Consider the following 16,098-nt stretch of genomic DNA (forward strand, 5'->3'; position numbering starts at 1 on the left):
CGGGTTTGATAGCGAGTCATCTTTCTCCGGGTCAGTCCTTATAGTCAACGACCCCGAGCCCGTTTCCACGGGGCAGCAAGTAGGGGACAGAGCCCAGGCGCTGCTGCGCAAATATATGCCGCAGTTTTACGCGGCCGGCCAGGGTGATGGGTCACAACCGGAGCCGCAGACTTCCCTGCTCTTCAAATCACGCCCCGACCCGGGTAGCGGCATCCCCTTGATAGCCGATTTCCAGGCTGAATGTGCCCGGGTCGCGCAGGAGCCGAAACTCCGCACCCCCGCAGCTTAGCGGAGGGACTTTCAGTTCCCCCACAGGGATTTTCAGAAATTTCTATCCTGGAATCCCTTTCCCCCGAGATCCTCCGTGTCGCTGACCAGAAACCCGGCGGAAACCCCCTGCGGGGTCGGGAGTACAGAGAGAGGGACAAACAATGGGTCAGGGTAGCCGAACTGGCTCGTACAGCCATGCGCCTGGCGGCCTATGGAGGGTCCGTGGCTAACCTCCATACCCAGGCCGATCAATGCCAGGTTTCCCCGGAGGATAAACAGGAATTAATGTCCATCCTCCTGGCCATATCGGAGGCCCAGTGGTCACAGGCATCCAGGGCGGCACTTTATGCCTCCCGCTGCAGGTGTACCATGGCCCTGCAGGCCATTTGTTTCCCGCCCCGGGATGCAGACCAGATTGGGACTTCCATCCCTTTCCACGGGCCCTACCTTTTTGCAGGCCGAGCCATCCAGGTGTTCGATGACGAGTGTGCCTACAGAAAGAGGGCCGACGAAACGGCCGCCCGGTCCCTACAGCCCCGCCAAGGTGGGCAGAGGAACATGCAGAGGGCTGACCTGGCCCGCCCACCTGCAGGACGGCAGGTGACAGTCACAGTGCCCGGACCGACCCCGCACCCCTCTGGTAACAGGGGGCAGCGCGGTCGAAGCCCTCCAGGGGTCGACGTCGGGGGGCTTTTAAGTCCCACCGCGGAGCCCCCAAAAATGGGCAGAGCTTTTGACTTCTTGTCCCGAGCGTTGGGTCCTCCGGGCCCAGTCGGTTGCCACCTGCAGGCGTTCCTACCGGCCTGGGCCGCCATCACGGATGACAAATTTGTGCTCTCCGTCGTCCAGAACGGGTTCGTGATAGGCCTATCCGACCCGCTCCCGGGCGGCTCGCTCAGGGCCCTCTCCCCTCCAGGCGCGCGGCATTTCCGTTCCAATATGGCCAGTGAAATTGCCGCGCTCCTCGAGAAGCAGGCCATAGAGCGGATGGTAGTCCACTTCTGCCTGTGCCTCTCACCGGTGTTCATGGTTCCCAAACGCTCGGGGAAGTTTCGTATGATTTTGAATCTCAAGGCCATGAATCAATTCATCCAGCCAGTGCACTTTCGCATGGAAACTCTGGCCTCGATTCTACCCATGTTACGGCCCGACGATTGGGCAGCGTCCATCGATCTAGCCAATGCTTACCATCATGTTTCGATCGCCCGCCCGTGTTGGAGGCTATTAGGCTTCACCTTCGCGGGACGGGTCTATCAGTTCAGGGCGCTCCCCTTCGGGTTAAGGTCTGCCCCCCGTCTGTTTACAAGACTGGTTTCGGCGGTCGCCGCCTTTCTGCGGCAAAGAGGGATAAGGGTATTCTGCTATCTCGACGACTGGTTGATAGTCGCAAGCAGCCCTCATTTGCTGATGGCACATCGGGACTTCACCCTTTCGGTTGCGCAATCCCTAGGCTTTCTTATAAACTGGGAAAAGTCTGCGCTGACACCGACCCGCCTCCCTACATTCCTAGGGGCCGAGATCGACTTGCCGATTCAGCTGGCTCGTCCTACTCCGGAGCGGGTCGGGACGAATTTAGCCACCGTAAGGTCCCTGCGGAACAGGCTGGCTGCCCCCGCGAGGACATGGCTCCAGTTTTTGGGGTATCTCACGAGCTTGGTGGACGTGCTTCCTGACTGTCGCCTGCACATGCGGCCGTTGCAAATTCACGTCCTGCAGGCGTACAGACCGAACACGGATCCGTTTTCTACGTCGATCCTAGTCTCCGATCGCATCCGGGCTTGCTTAGTCCAATGGTTGACCGTTCCTCAACCAGGGCAAGCCCCTCAGAGCGCCCCTGCCCTCGATAACGGTAACGATGGATGCGTTGTTGTTGGGGTGGGGAGTGGTGTGCACCGGGAACATGGTCTCGGGGAATTGGGCTCACCTCCCAGGTCTACCGCACATCAACCAGCTTGAGTTTTGGGCCGTGATGTTAGTGTGCAGACACTTCCACGCAGCCCTTGTCGGCAGGACGGTTTTGATTCAGACCGACAATGTCACGGTGGCGTCTTACCTCAACAAACAGGGAGGTACCCACTCCATATCCCTCAATGCCCTGGCGGCCCACTTCTGGAGGTGGTGCAGGGTACAGGCGATTTCCCCCGTGGCAGTTTACCTGCCGGGGCAGGACAATCTAATTGTCGACTTTCTTTCCAGGGGCTGGGAATTACCATCCGAGTGGATGCTACATCGCGAGGTCTTTGCATGGCTACAGACGACCATGGGCCCCCTTCAGGTCGATCTGTTTGCCTCCAGTCTGAACCACCAGCTCCGGCTCTATTGCGCCCGGTCCCGGGACCCGGAAGCTTGGATGGTGGACGCATTCTCCTTTCCCGGGGGGGGGGGGGGGGGGGGGGTTGGGGGAATTCGGGGGTATGCCTTTCCCCTGATCGCCCTCATTCCCCAGGTGTTGGAGAAGATCCAGGAGGAGCCCCACGTTCATTGCCAAGAACCAAACGAGCTCCACGAAGCCAGTGGAGATTTTCATTAGTCCGTTGACGGCATTTTCGTCTGTTCCCGAGGACAAAGTGTGGTGCCCAGTACAATCCCTCAAATGGTACTTGGACCGGACAAAAAGCTTCAGGAAACACGATCAGCTTTTTCTGATCTGCAAGGAGCCTCACTCACCAGCCTCTCGGGATTCGGTGTCGAGATGGATAGTTAACGCCATCAAGGTGGCAGGCCCGGAAGCCCTTACGGGACCAGATCTACCCCACGCGCATGATACAAGGAGTATCAGCGCATCGTGGGCTCTGTTTGCTGGTGTCAGTGAGGAGGACATTCTGAAGGCAGCGTACTGGTCCTCGGCCAACTCATTCATCTCTTATTATCTGAGGGACGTCCCGGCGTCCGAAGCGGTCTTTTCTGGTGCGGCCTTGGCTTCGGCGTCCGAGACATCTAGACCTACCTCTTAATTGGTGAGTTTTAACGCTCCTCCCTTTTCTGTGTTGGTCTAGCATACTGTTTAGGAAAGCAGACGGATGGTTTTTACTGATGTAGATCATAAGAATCAGGACTGATTCTATTATCTACGAGGTAAAAACCATCCGTCCGCTTTCTTTCCCCACCCTCCTTCCCCTCTCCCCGTGTTAGGGGTCTTTTTCTGCAGTATTTAGAGAAGAGCGGGCTGGCGTACGGGTGGACGCCGTGGGGCCCGCACACGGGGGGAGGTAGGTGTGGACGCTAAAGTCTTCTGTTGCATATAGCTCGGCACGCGCGTGCGACGCGAGGGGAATAGCATACTGTTTAGGAAAGCGGACGGATGGTTTTTACCTCGTAGATAATAGAATTAGTCCTGATTCTTATGATCCTGTGTCATATACACGTTACATTCATGAAAAAGTCAAGGATCTATGACTGAATACATAAAAGGGCAAAATTTGATAAGTACATAGGTTCTTTATGTCATTTACTTTGTTGTCTCGTGTTCCAAAAGACCGTCTGTCCCAAATCCTTCATTTTTTAAAAGGATTTATTGCTGGATTTTAAGCAACTTTGTTGGAATCATTTCCTAATGCAGGGTGAACAAAGCATATCAAACTGTGGCACCCATGGACAAGTTAAAAGTTTTTAAGCAGTCTAATTGTGAAAATGAATATCATTATTCTTAAATTTACATCTGCTTCTTAGTAGATTCCTCATATTCATATTTGCTTATTTCCATCTCAAATTCACTGTCTTGTGTTGAAACTGCTATCTTTGAATCAAATGGAATGTAAAATTATGTGGAATGTAAAATAGGGAACGATGCATGCCGGATGCTAGCAGTGATGGTGCACTGGCGTGTCCGTGGTTCCGCTAGGCCAGCTGTACTTGCAAGAGCCCTTCTGCTAACTGCAACTTAGAAAATGGTTACACACAAAATACGTCAGTACAATGGTCCTTCAATTATACATCAAAACTCAGGTAAAGTTATGATCAAACAACTCCCGGACAAGCCCCCAAATTGTCACAGTGTGTTACACGTGAACTAGCTTATTGGTCTAGATGAGGCAGTTTGATCACCCGAAATGAAATATAAAAAGAGATAAAGTACCGTTGATATTATGTGTGCATTTATTAAAGTGTAATCAAGTCTTCAAATCATACATCCGGTCGTACAATATAATAGTCTTCTGAGCTCAGAGCTTAAACATATCTCACAGATTAAATGACTGTTATCCCATATATCAAATACTGACAACCTTCTAAGTCCTGGACTAACAACTCTCAAAATTCATCTTTCAACTTATAAACTAAGTAACCAAGTACCATGGCACTTCTCACAATATTGACATAAATATGAGACGGCGTGGGCATGTGGCTTGCCACAACAAATCATATCCCTGACCATAATGTCGGTCAGCATTCAGAGTTCAGTTTAATACACTTGTGGTTCCGGTTTATCATTAATACTGGGGAATGTTGTCATGCTGACTTTGCTTCGCGAATCGGCGTTCTCCGTATGCGACAACAGCCTTGCGTCCTTGGAGACGGCGAACGCGAAGTGCTTGGAGAATGTGTCGGGGCGACAACGACTTCCTTCGACCGGTTGACCGCGGTTCAGCGAAGGCGACGGATCCAGCCCCGTGTAACCGGCGTTATTGTGGAGGGGGTGTGTCTCGGACTCGGCGAGGGAAATCCGGGCAACGGGTCAGGCAGCGGCTGAACGGGAGACACCTGTGGAGTCTCGACCCGGTGATTGTGTGAGCTTATCTGGACGAAGCTCCACTATACCCTTAACAGCCGTCTGGAAAAATATTACAAACAACATCTCACAGGACAACTGTCTTACAATATCAACTTCTATAACGCCTTCATCTTGTTGCCGTCATCAACTCACAAACATAATGAGGGCATTATATATACATTCAAACAGCCTATTTTAGCCATTTATATAAGAAATACAGAAATATCACAAGGGCCTCTCAAATGTACCCTAATCTCAAAATATACAGCAGACAATTAAATCTACAGCATCATCATCATTACAATTCACTACGCGGGGACATAATCCCACATACTACACTGTACAAAATTACTCTTTTACCTTACAATTATCTTCAGTCCTCTTCATATCAAACTCGAATACAAACAGAAAACCCTATATCAGCTTTCTTGAGTTAACTTAAACTGTATTCATATCACAACTGCAGACAATAAGGAGGGGCTTCTAAACTGTCCGGGTATCAATAATTATAGAATACGGCTTACCGCCAGAATTCTAACTATACAATAACAATTACTATCTGAGCAAACTCAGCCATTATCCATACTACAGAATTATAAATAAAACAAACTGAAACTTACAGTTGGGCCTTGGACACCCCAGTTGTGGCATCACTGCTAGACAAGGCTCTGCAGCGTCTGGTCAGTCTGGTGGCAAGACAGGGTGTGGCAGCTTCACTTCTTGTGAGCCTGCCTATACCTACGCTGGCTGCTGCAAACTTAGCTATGCCGGGAAACAATAGCTGTCCAACACCTGCATGTGGGATGCCTCCAACCCGACTAAATTCATATGCAAATTCACTTCCTCCCAGACTTGAGGGTATTTAAATTAGATTTAAATCAACTCCTTACAAATGGAACAACAGTGCTACTTGGCATTAGAGGTTTTGTCAAAAGTTAGAATCCCAAGTAACACTATATTACATGTTATTTGATCTGTCAGGACGATGTGATGGCAGGTGATGGCGATGCTTTGAACCAAAGTCTGAAAATGGTTACAGTCCAACAGCCACCTTCTGAGAATGGTGATGGTGCCAACACCAGTAAAGTAAAGTAAGTTTAATTGTGTGTCTGTCCCAGTATTGGATGAATGAGTGCATGCTTTTCATTATGAGCGTGGTAATTCCCTTTGTCCTTGAATAATGTATAGTTCCTCAACACATACATTGTATATCATGATATTCACTCGTGTTCCCAATCTTAACCTCTCAATGATTTGTTCAATTTTGTGGTTTCTATATTCACTGTATTGCTTCATTTTTTTCATACATTTTACACTGCCACAAATTTTCCCAAACATTATAGTCAGTTGTACTCCTTTCAAGTCCCTCAAGGTCAAAGATGAACTGGGGCTAAAAATTGTGTTTTCAACTGTAGCTCCATGTAGAAATGTTGAATGGTGATATGACTTGGTAGGAAGAGTAGAAATAATATATGGGCCGTGACGCAAAAAAAGGGCCCTTAGGGCATTAAATACCGAAAATGAGTTTTCACCTCAACGTTATAGAAGGAACTCTGACGTATGTAGATATGCAAACCTTTTTCTGAAACTCCACTCCTAAGTGCCCCAATTACGACATTCAAAAAACCATGTTTTGTCCAAATCTTGTCACTTTTTGATGCGTCGCACAGTTAGCTAGTTGATCTGTTTTGTGCGTATTGCTTTGTCAAACTTCCGCGCCTTTTTCTTGCGTTTGCGCGCAGCGGCGCTAAGGGCCCTATTCTTGCGTCACGGCCCATATATATATATATATATATATGCATATTTATTTATATTTATATATAAGAGATGACAAAGTAGAAAAATTTTCCATTTTCAAGTCCACCAGTGATATTCAGTAATACCAAATTTTTGATGCATGCATACAATTGCACGTCTTCTTCAGGGTCAACATGAATTTTGACAATAAACAAGATGACTCTATTCTCTGACTACAAAGGTAGTAGTCATAGAATAATGTTTCTCTCAGAGAATAGAGTCATCTTGTTTATTCTCATAATTCATTTCGACCCTGAAAAAGATGTATGCATGCATCGAGAATTTGGTATCAATATGCATAAATATCACTGTTGGACTTGAAAATGCGTTACTTTTCTGTGTGTGTGTACTTATATAGACATGGTACATGTATATGTATGTATTTATATATATGGGTGAGAATTTTGAACGATGTACAATTGCCAATTTTCGCACCTTATGACATTCTTTCCCTTAGAACACGCCAGGATGATCTAAGAAACCAGATTTTTTCATGTCATCTCAAAGATTAATAAATTTCCTTTCAGGAAATGTATGGTTTGGTTGACTTTTGCCTGATATTTTATATTTGACAAGGACTTAAAGTGTAAAAATACGGTAAATACGCTATTTTCACAATAATTTTTGTTTGTCAAACTAATGATATGCCTTTTTTATGGTACATGGCATCTAATATCTGACCATGTTCTGGATCTGACATATCATGGGTATGTACCACAAAATTATAAGAACTTTATGAGCACGTATGAAATTACAGAGAACAATTGAAATATCAAAGCCCTAAACAGACGAACGTCCGTGATGCTTTTATTTCTATCGCCGCTGCAAATTCTACTTTGTTGTCCCAACTGTAATGTATGCGAAAATTTGGTGTTCCACCTAATGAACATATCCTGCAAAAATTGTACGTCTGCTGGCTGTACATGGGACGTAACATTCTTTCATGCAAAATTATACTCAGTTTTCGTCACGGACGTGCTTCTGCTATTTTCTGATAAAGATCGTAGCGCATTAAACGTTATTGGCGATATTGTTCTGAGTCGTAATCAACTAATATCTAGCCACACGATAATATGTTTGTTTGAGTTTCTGTCCATCCTTTGTCAAATAGGAAGCGAAATTATATTTTTAGACGAACCTCCGAGTAAAAAAGAACGTCCGTGATGATTAAAACGTTTTCGAGTGGGACACCATCTTGCTTTGATGGCGAAGGTACATTTTACCTTTGGCTCTCTAGCCGAGGAGCTGCATGTCATTTTTGGAGCGGACAGAGGCTCGTCCGCAGTTTTTGGACCATACAATTCACCGAAAACCAAGCAAATAATTAATATTTTCTCTGAAAATTCACCTCCTGATCCCCCTCTGAGCAATGCATATGTTGTAAGGATGTCAAATTTCTTATAATTTGCATTGACAATACCTTTTCAAATTTTTGAAAGAGTTAGGAAGGCTAGGTACTCTCTGCCGATTAGTTATCCGTCCTGGAACATGACCCTAGTAGTAGAACGAACGTCCGTGACAATTCCAGCGAACGTCCGTGACGTGTGCAATCCCACCGATGGGGATATCTTGTCCCGAAAGTGTCCTGTATTCTTTAAAACTTTTGGCTCCAATAGCGACAAATAAAGTTTTACAAAGTAAACAATGAGTTTAGAACAGTAGTTTCAGAATTTTTAAGGCGTTATGTGATCATGATGAACAAACAGTTGAAAATTTACTCACAATTTTACCCTTGTTTTCCCTCTAATTATAAAAAAACAGCTTAACACTGAAAACAAAGTTATAGGAAAATGGAATTTTGCGTAATCTGTAATTTCTGTGCATTTAAATTTCTTTGCGTTTAAATTTCTTTCTAATGAGGTTGTGGAGACAATTTGTACTGTTACAGGTTCTGAAAGTTTCGCTCACGGACATTCTGTCCGAGAAAGGAAATTTCTGATAATTACAAATATATCACTGCACATTAAGTTAATGTTACTTGAAAATATTACCAAATCACCGACTCGCTCATACCCAGAAGTGAATAACGTTCAGCACTCAATCTGCCTGTAATAACAAATGGAAAACGTTTTGGTCACGGATGTTCGTTGGTAGAATAAGTCAATGGATTACATAGTAGGAGAAAGAAGAACAGTACCACTTTTTAGTGACAGATGCTCCAAGTGTTTATCTTTTGAGTATGGTAGCTGCTGTCTCAAACAGAACACATCCAGTTTGGGTCTCCATGACGGATGTTCGCTGTAATTGTCATGATATTAAATGCCTCAATTCATTCTTATTTTTCTCTTCACGACGATTTTTCTCTCATTCCCTAAGTAGCCTGAATATGCTGCGACCAAACAGAAAACAAAAACAAAACAAAACAAAACAAATCCGAAAAGTGATACGCAATCACATTCAGGATAATGACGGAAGAAGTCTGTAATGGGCATGTGTTGAAGAAGAAATGGACAAGTTTCAAAAGGACGTGGAAGCAGTTGAATGCAAATGAGAAGAAACAGAGAAGGGATCGAGCTCCAACACACAGAGAAAAGAATTGCCAGTGCACTCCCGTTATACCAAATTCCTCTGGAGAAGTTTTTTTTTTTTTGCTTATTTTTTTATTCATCGAAATGCCGTCACAAGCGAACAAAAATAATGCAGTATGCAATTATTGTCTGATGAAAACACGCAAATCCTCCGCTTATCATGACATGGTGTTTTTATACTCATCAATGAAAAGCAATTTTAATTTGTAATTCTTTCCGAGATTTTTTTTTTTCATTTTACATTTAAGAGACAGAGAGATCGTCAAATTGTTTGTGCTTTTGTGCTTACTTTGAAAACACATGCTAAAAAAGTAATGATTAAGAATAGGTTTAAGGTTGCACTTTGATACGTTCGCTCTTCCAAAGATTCTATACTCCGAATGTCCAAAGATTTGTTATTCCGAAAATGAAAGAAAAAAAAAATGTTCATAGTTAATTCAGGAGGTTTCTTATTAAAAATGTTCTTATTCCGAAAGTTTGTTAGTCCGAAAATTAGATATTAAGGTTCATTATATTTAGGTCCGTTCTTCTAAAATTGGAATGGGCCTGATATTCGTTTAGGTGAAAACGGTTATCATGAGGTTTTGAAATTTGGAGGATGTGGTTGATAACTTGTTTCTCTACAATTGGATAAGTGAACCTGATTTTTCATGTTCCAATTAATAAACCTTTCAATTAACCTTCGTAGATTCCTATCATTTACCGAATAAAAAAGCTTCATGATTATACGAACTTGTATCAATTTTTGGATTGACAAACTATATGAATAACGAGCCTCCGAAATGACGAGCTACAAAATGTTTGTTATAACAAACCATATTATATAATATTGAAGTCACAAACATCCATCCAAGTTATATGGACTTACTGTGTCTTGTTATGACGAAACTTCGCAATATCGAACCTAATATCATTTCTGACTAATGTAATAACACAAATTCTCCTCAGTAACAGTGTGTAACACAAGGAGCAAACGCAGAGGGATTTCTTCCTAACGTATTCGTTTGCCCTCCCAAGCTAAACTTCGTATTTCTATAATGGAGCACATTCCTTTTGTTTTTCAAAGTTAATTCTTTGTCATATTTAGCTTTGCCCATGTTCGTTATAAGCAAATTTTGCATTGTAGACTTTAGATAACAAATTTAGGACCTGAATCTTTACTTCGTGATAACGAAATTTTGATAATATATTCGTTCTCAAGGATGGACTATGTCACTCAGATTTCATGTACGTTTGTACGTTCATTTACGAGAGATGGAAAAAGTGTTTTCTTTGATTCCTCAGTATGAGAAGATAAGCAAGCTTTTATAATCGAGAATTGGTAATATCTATTCAGGATTTTGCAGAGGAGTTTGTTCTCGACATGAAATTGCTGTTTGTTGTGAGTAGAATGCGTTTCCAACTCAAGAGAGCTGCATTGTTCAATATCTTGTTTGTTCCGAACATCCGTGAGCTATATACGAACCTCCGTGATGAAAGTATGCTATGTTTGTTGGGTTATAATGACTGCCTAGATCAGATATATCTTAAAAAGGTAGGTTATTTGAGAGTGAGGATTAAAGTATGGGATAGTGAAATGAGAGGTCAAAATATTGAGTTTCTGTAAACTGCGCGTAAAGTGGAGAAAGTGTTTAGCAGAAGAGCAATATTTCAACAGAAATGACGAATTTGGTTTAAATCATCAGTTCTCTACCATTACGAACAGGTTAAGAGTACAAGCTTAATATTCTGCCAACACATACACATGTCCCTTAAGATATTTCGGTACGATTTTGAACTGAATCAGATCTTTGCAAACTATGTTAAATGGTATTCATATGTATGTGCAGTACTATTCCTCACGGACGTTCGCTGCTCTGGACATGGTAAACTTCCGCGGTGAATAAAAACTTGTTCCTCTGGGAGAATCCTAGTATAATTGGGTTCATATTAAAGCTTGAGTTATACTATTTCAGGTAAGATAAATGATTTGGAGAATTTCCTATTTTTTAAATTTTGCCCTGTTTTGGCTCAATTGTACATCGTTCAAAATTCTGACCCATATATATGTATATATATATATATATATATATATAACCTATTCTTAATCATTACTTTTTTAGCATGTGTTTTCAAAGTACGCACAAAAGCACAAACAAATTGACAATCTCTCTGTCTCTTAAATAAAAAAATAAAAAATCTTGGAAAGAATTACAAATTAACATTGCTTTTCATTGATGAGTATAAAAACACCATGTCATGATAAGCGGAAGATTTGCGTGTTTTCATCAGACAACTGTATACTGCATTATTGTCCCCGCCGACGAAGAGTTCGAGCAGGGGACTATGAAACGGGCTCCGTACGTGTGTGTGTCCGTCCTGTGTCCGTGTGTCCGTGTGTGCGTCCGTGTGTGATCAAAATGTTCAATTTGCTACTTCTCTGTCATTTATGAGCCGATTTTGATTCTGTTTGCTTTATATGAGAGCACTACATGGGAGCTTTGAAACTTCTACACAGAATTTCAGTTGTGACCTTTGAACTTGACCTTTGACCTATATTGTACATTTTGCTACAAAATGCTACTCCTTCGCCATTTCTAACCCGATTTCGATTCTGTTTGCTTTATGTGATGGCACTAGTTGAGGGCTTCAAAACTTCTACACAGAATTTTGACCTTTGACTTCTTTGACCTTTGACCTTGATTTTTTGACATGTATTGTACATTTTGCTACAAATGCTACTCCTTCGCCATTTCTAACCCGATTTCGATTCTGTTTGCTTTATGTGATGGCACTAGGTGAGGGCTTCAAAACTTCTACACAGAATTTTGACCGTTTGACTTCTTTGACCTCTTGACCTTGATTTTGACCTATATTGTACATTAGCTACAAAATGCTACTCCTTCGCCATTTCTAACCCGATTCGATTCTGTTTGCTTTATATGATGGCACTAGGTGAGGGCTTCAAAACTTCTACACAGAATTTTGACCTTTGACTCCTTTGACCTTGATTTTTGACCTATATTGTACATTGCATGGCCTACTTTTCCTTGTTTTAGTTCGCTTTTGACGGCATTTCAATGAATTTTTTTTAAAAAAACTTCTCCAGAAGAATTTGGTATAACGGGAGTGCACTGGCAATTCTTTTCTCTGTGTTGGAGCTCGATCCCTTCTCTGTTTCTTCTCATTTTCATTCAACTGCTTCCATGTCCTTTTGAAACTTTTCCGTTTCTTCTTCAACACATGCCCATTACAGACTTCTTCCGTCATTATCCTGAATGTGATTGCGTAGCACTTTTCGGATTTGTTTTGTTTTTGTTTTTGTTTTCTGTTTGGTCGCAGTATGTTCAGGCTACTTAGGGAATGAGAGAAAAATCGTTGTGAAGAGAAAAATAAGAATGAATTAAGGCATTTAATAATCATGACAATTACAGCGAACATCCGTTATGGAGACCAAAACCGGATGTATTCTGTTTGAGACGGCAGCTACCATACTCGAAAGATAAACACTTGGAGCATCTGTCACTAAAAAGTGGCACTGTTCTTCTTTCTCCTACTATGTAATCCATTGACTTATTCTACCAACGAACATCCGTGACCAAAACGTTTTCCATTTGTTATTACAGGTAAATTGAGTGCTGAACGTTATTCACTTTTGGTATGAGCGACTCGGTGATTTGGTAATATTTTCAAGTAACATTAACTTAATGTGCAGTGATATATTTGTAATTATCAGAAATTTCCTTTCTCGGACAGAACGTCCGTGAGCGAAACTTTCAGAACCTGTAACATTACAAATTGTCTCCACAACCTCATTAGAAAGAAATTTAAACGCAAAGAAATTTAAATGCACAGAAATTACAGATTACGCAAAATTCCATTTTCCTATAACTTTGTTTTCAGTGTTAAGCTGTTTTTGTATAATTAGAGGGAAAACAAGCATAAAATTCTTAGTAAATTTTCAACTGTTTGTTCATCATGATCACATCACGCCTTAAAAATTCTGAAACTACTGCTCTAAACTCATTGTTTACTTTGTAAAACTTTATTTGTCGCTATTGGAGCCAAAAGTTTTAAAGAATACATGACACTTTCGGGACAAGTTATCCCTATCGGTGGGATTGCACACGTCACGGACGTTTGCTGGAATAGTCACGGACGTTCGTTCTACTGCTAGGGTCATGTTCCAGGACGCATAACTAATCGGCAGAGAGTACCTAGCCTTGCTAACTCTTTCAAAAATTTGAAAAGGTATTGTCAATGCAAATTATAAGAAATTTGACATCCCTACAACATACGTATTGCTCAGAGGGGGATCAGGAGGTGAATTTTCCAGGAAAATATTAATTATTTGCTTGGTTTTCGGTGAATTGCATGGTCCAAAAACTGCGGACGAGCCTCAGTCCGCTCCAAAAATGACATTCAGCTCCTCGGCTAGAGAACCAAAGGTAAAATGTACCTTCGCCATCAAAGCAAGATGGTGTCCCACTCGAAAACGTTCTAATCATCACGGACGTTCTTTTTTTCTCAGACGTTCGTCTAAAAATATAATTTCGGATCCTATTTGACAAAGGATGGACAGAAACTCAAAACAAACATATTATCGTGTGGCTAGATCTTAGTCGATTACGACTCAGAACAATATCGCCAATAACGTTGAATGGCCTACGATCTTTATTAGAAAATAGCGAAGGCACGTCCGTGACGAAAACTGAGTATAATTTTGCATACAAGAATGTTACGTCCCATGTACAGCCAGCAGACGTACAATTTTTGCAGGATGTGTTCATTAGGTGGAACACCAAATTTTCGTATACATTACAGTTGGGACAACAAAGTAGAATTTGCAGCAGCTATAGTAATAAAAGCATCACGGACGTTCGTCCGTTTAGGGCTTTTATATTTCAATTGTTCTCTGTAATTTTATACGTGCTTATAAACTTCTTATAATCTTATGGTACATACCCATGATATGTCAGATCCAGAACATGGTCAGATATTAGATGCCACATACCATAAAAAAGGCACATCATTAGTTTGAAAAACAAAAATTATTGTGAAAACGGCATTTGTACCTTTTTTTTACGCTTTAAGTCCTTGTCAAATGAAAGATATCAGGCAAAAGTCAACCAAACCATACATTTCCTGAAATTAAATCTACCAATCTTTGAGATGACATGAAAAAAATCTGGTTTCTTAGATCATTCTGGCGTGTTCTAAGGGAAAGAATGTCATAAGGTGCGAAAATTGGCAATTGTACATCGTTCAAAATTCTCACCCATATATGAAGTGAGAAGGGTGAAAAATGAAAGCTCATTGTGCTTTTCCATACAACAACAACAACAACAACAACGACAAATGTCATTTCCATTTATTTCTTCTACTCGGACTCTCCAGTAGTGCTGTTGTGCTTATGGATATTCAAAAAGGCAGAATAGACTGAAAATTACTTGCAAGAATATGATGTGGATAAAAGGTCAAACACCATGGTCAGTAGTTACTGGAATTTAAAAAAGAAACTGTCCAATTGTGATATAAGTTGGGAAACAGGGTAGAAATTAATTGAAATTTATTTGCATGAACATTATGGTAACAGGAAGTAAAAGCTCAAGGTCAAAGGGGACTGTTGAACCCATAAATGTAGAAACACCCATTTATGTAGAAGAACATCAACCATTAATGTAGAAACTTTCAACCACAAATGTCTCTAATGTCACTAATGTCAAAACACCAACTGACGTTGTGCATTAGTGGGGGTTTCTACACTTGTAGGCGCTGTTCAATTTCTACATTTGTGGGTGGTTTTCTACAGTAGTGGGCGTTTCTACATTTGTGGGTTGAACACGGACCTTTACTTTTGCTTAAAAATGTCATCTTTCCAACCATAATTAGAGAAAAGAATGTCTAGTAGTGATATTAACTGGTAAGAATTGATTTTTTTTTTTTAAGTTGACTGAAATGGGAATGAAAGCTCAAAAGTCATAGTTAGATTCCAAATGTCACATATAGTGTACAATTACATCAGTTCAGTGATATTGTCATTCGATGTAGTGGATCAAAAAGAATCGGAAGATATTTCCTTTGTGCAGAGAAGGTTTAATAGAAGTCAGTACCTACTAAGTGGTCAAGAACAATGAACTTTATCAAAATGTTAATGAAGGGTAATGTACTGTACTGTCATGGCACACAGTGTATTCATGAAAAATGGAGGCATCCAAGTCAACTGCAGGACAGTTGAATTGCTCTGGTTATTGGGTATTTGTTTTTCTCTATACATCCCTTGTACTGTTTTTGAAGATTACTGGATAACAAGAATGAGAAAAATGGTCATGGACCTCAGGTGGAGGATGATGAAGATACATTCAGCTTGATGAACGCTCAGCTGGATATCCGAGACAGTGGAGTAGAGCTGGCATGGTGGCAGCGATATAAGCTCTTCTATGATGCTCCAATGATAACCTTTCGACACAATGTGGTGAGTTGCATAATCATGCATTTGTTGTATCAATCAATCATTTAGTAGCCCTAGCTAGGCCGGGCTATTTAGTAGGTAGATGACAGAGCCAGGGCTCTCCCCGCCCCGCGCCCCCCAGATCTTGGCCATCAGCTGCACAATGGCAACACAAATTAGCACACACATTACCTGCCATGTAATCTACAAACTTGTTGAGTTTATTTATCAAATGATAATCATTTATGCTAATTTATGCGTAATATATGTGTAGAATTCAGACTTTTGATCAAAATCACTAAATAAAGCTCCAAAAAGGCATTTACATCTTCTATGTAGTGTTCTAAACAATTTTTAGTGACTAA

General features: G+C 41.7%; 1 protein-coding gene across 1 annotated transcript in view; it reads left to right on the forward strand.

Annotated features, from left to right (window-relative positions):
- Nucleotides 1–16,098, forward strand: part of LOC139740097 (transient receptor potential cation channel subfamily M member-like 2) — a 191,763-nt gene that overhangs the window by 13,539 nt on the left and 162,126 nt on the right. Inside the window, exons 2-3 of the mRNA XM_071650683.1 lie at nucleotides 5,960–6,069; nucleotides 15,580–15,757. Coding sequence (XP_071506784.1) covers nucleotides 5,969–6,069; nucleotides 15,580–15,757 — 279 coding nt within the window. The 5' untranslated portion in view covers nucleotides 5,960–5,968. The remainder of the gene's footprint in view (nucleotides 1–5,959; nucleotides 6,070–15,579; nucleotides 15,758–16,098) is intronic.

The sequence above is a fragment of the Diadema antillarum genome, unplaced genomic scaffold (genome assembly GCF_040938485.1).
Source record: "Diadema antillarum isolate AM-2024a unplaced genomic scaffold, OU_Dant_1.0 seq00000835_RagTag, whole genome shotgun sequence".
In the NCBI taxonomy this organism is placed as follows: Eukaryota; Metazoa; Echinodermata; class Echinoidea; order Diadematoida; family Diadematidae; genus Diadema; species Diadema antillarum.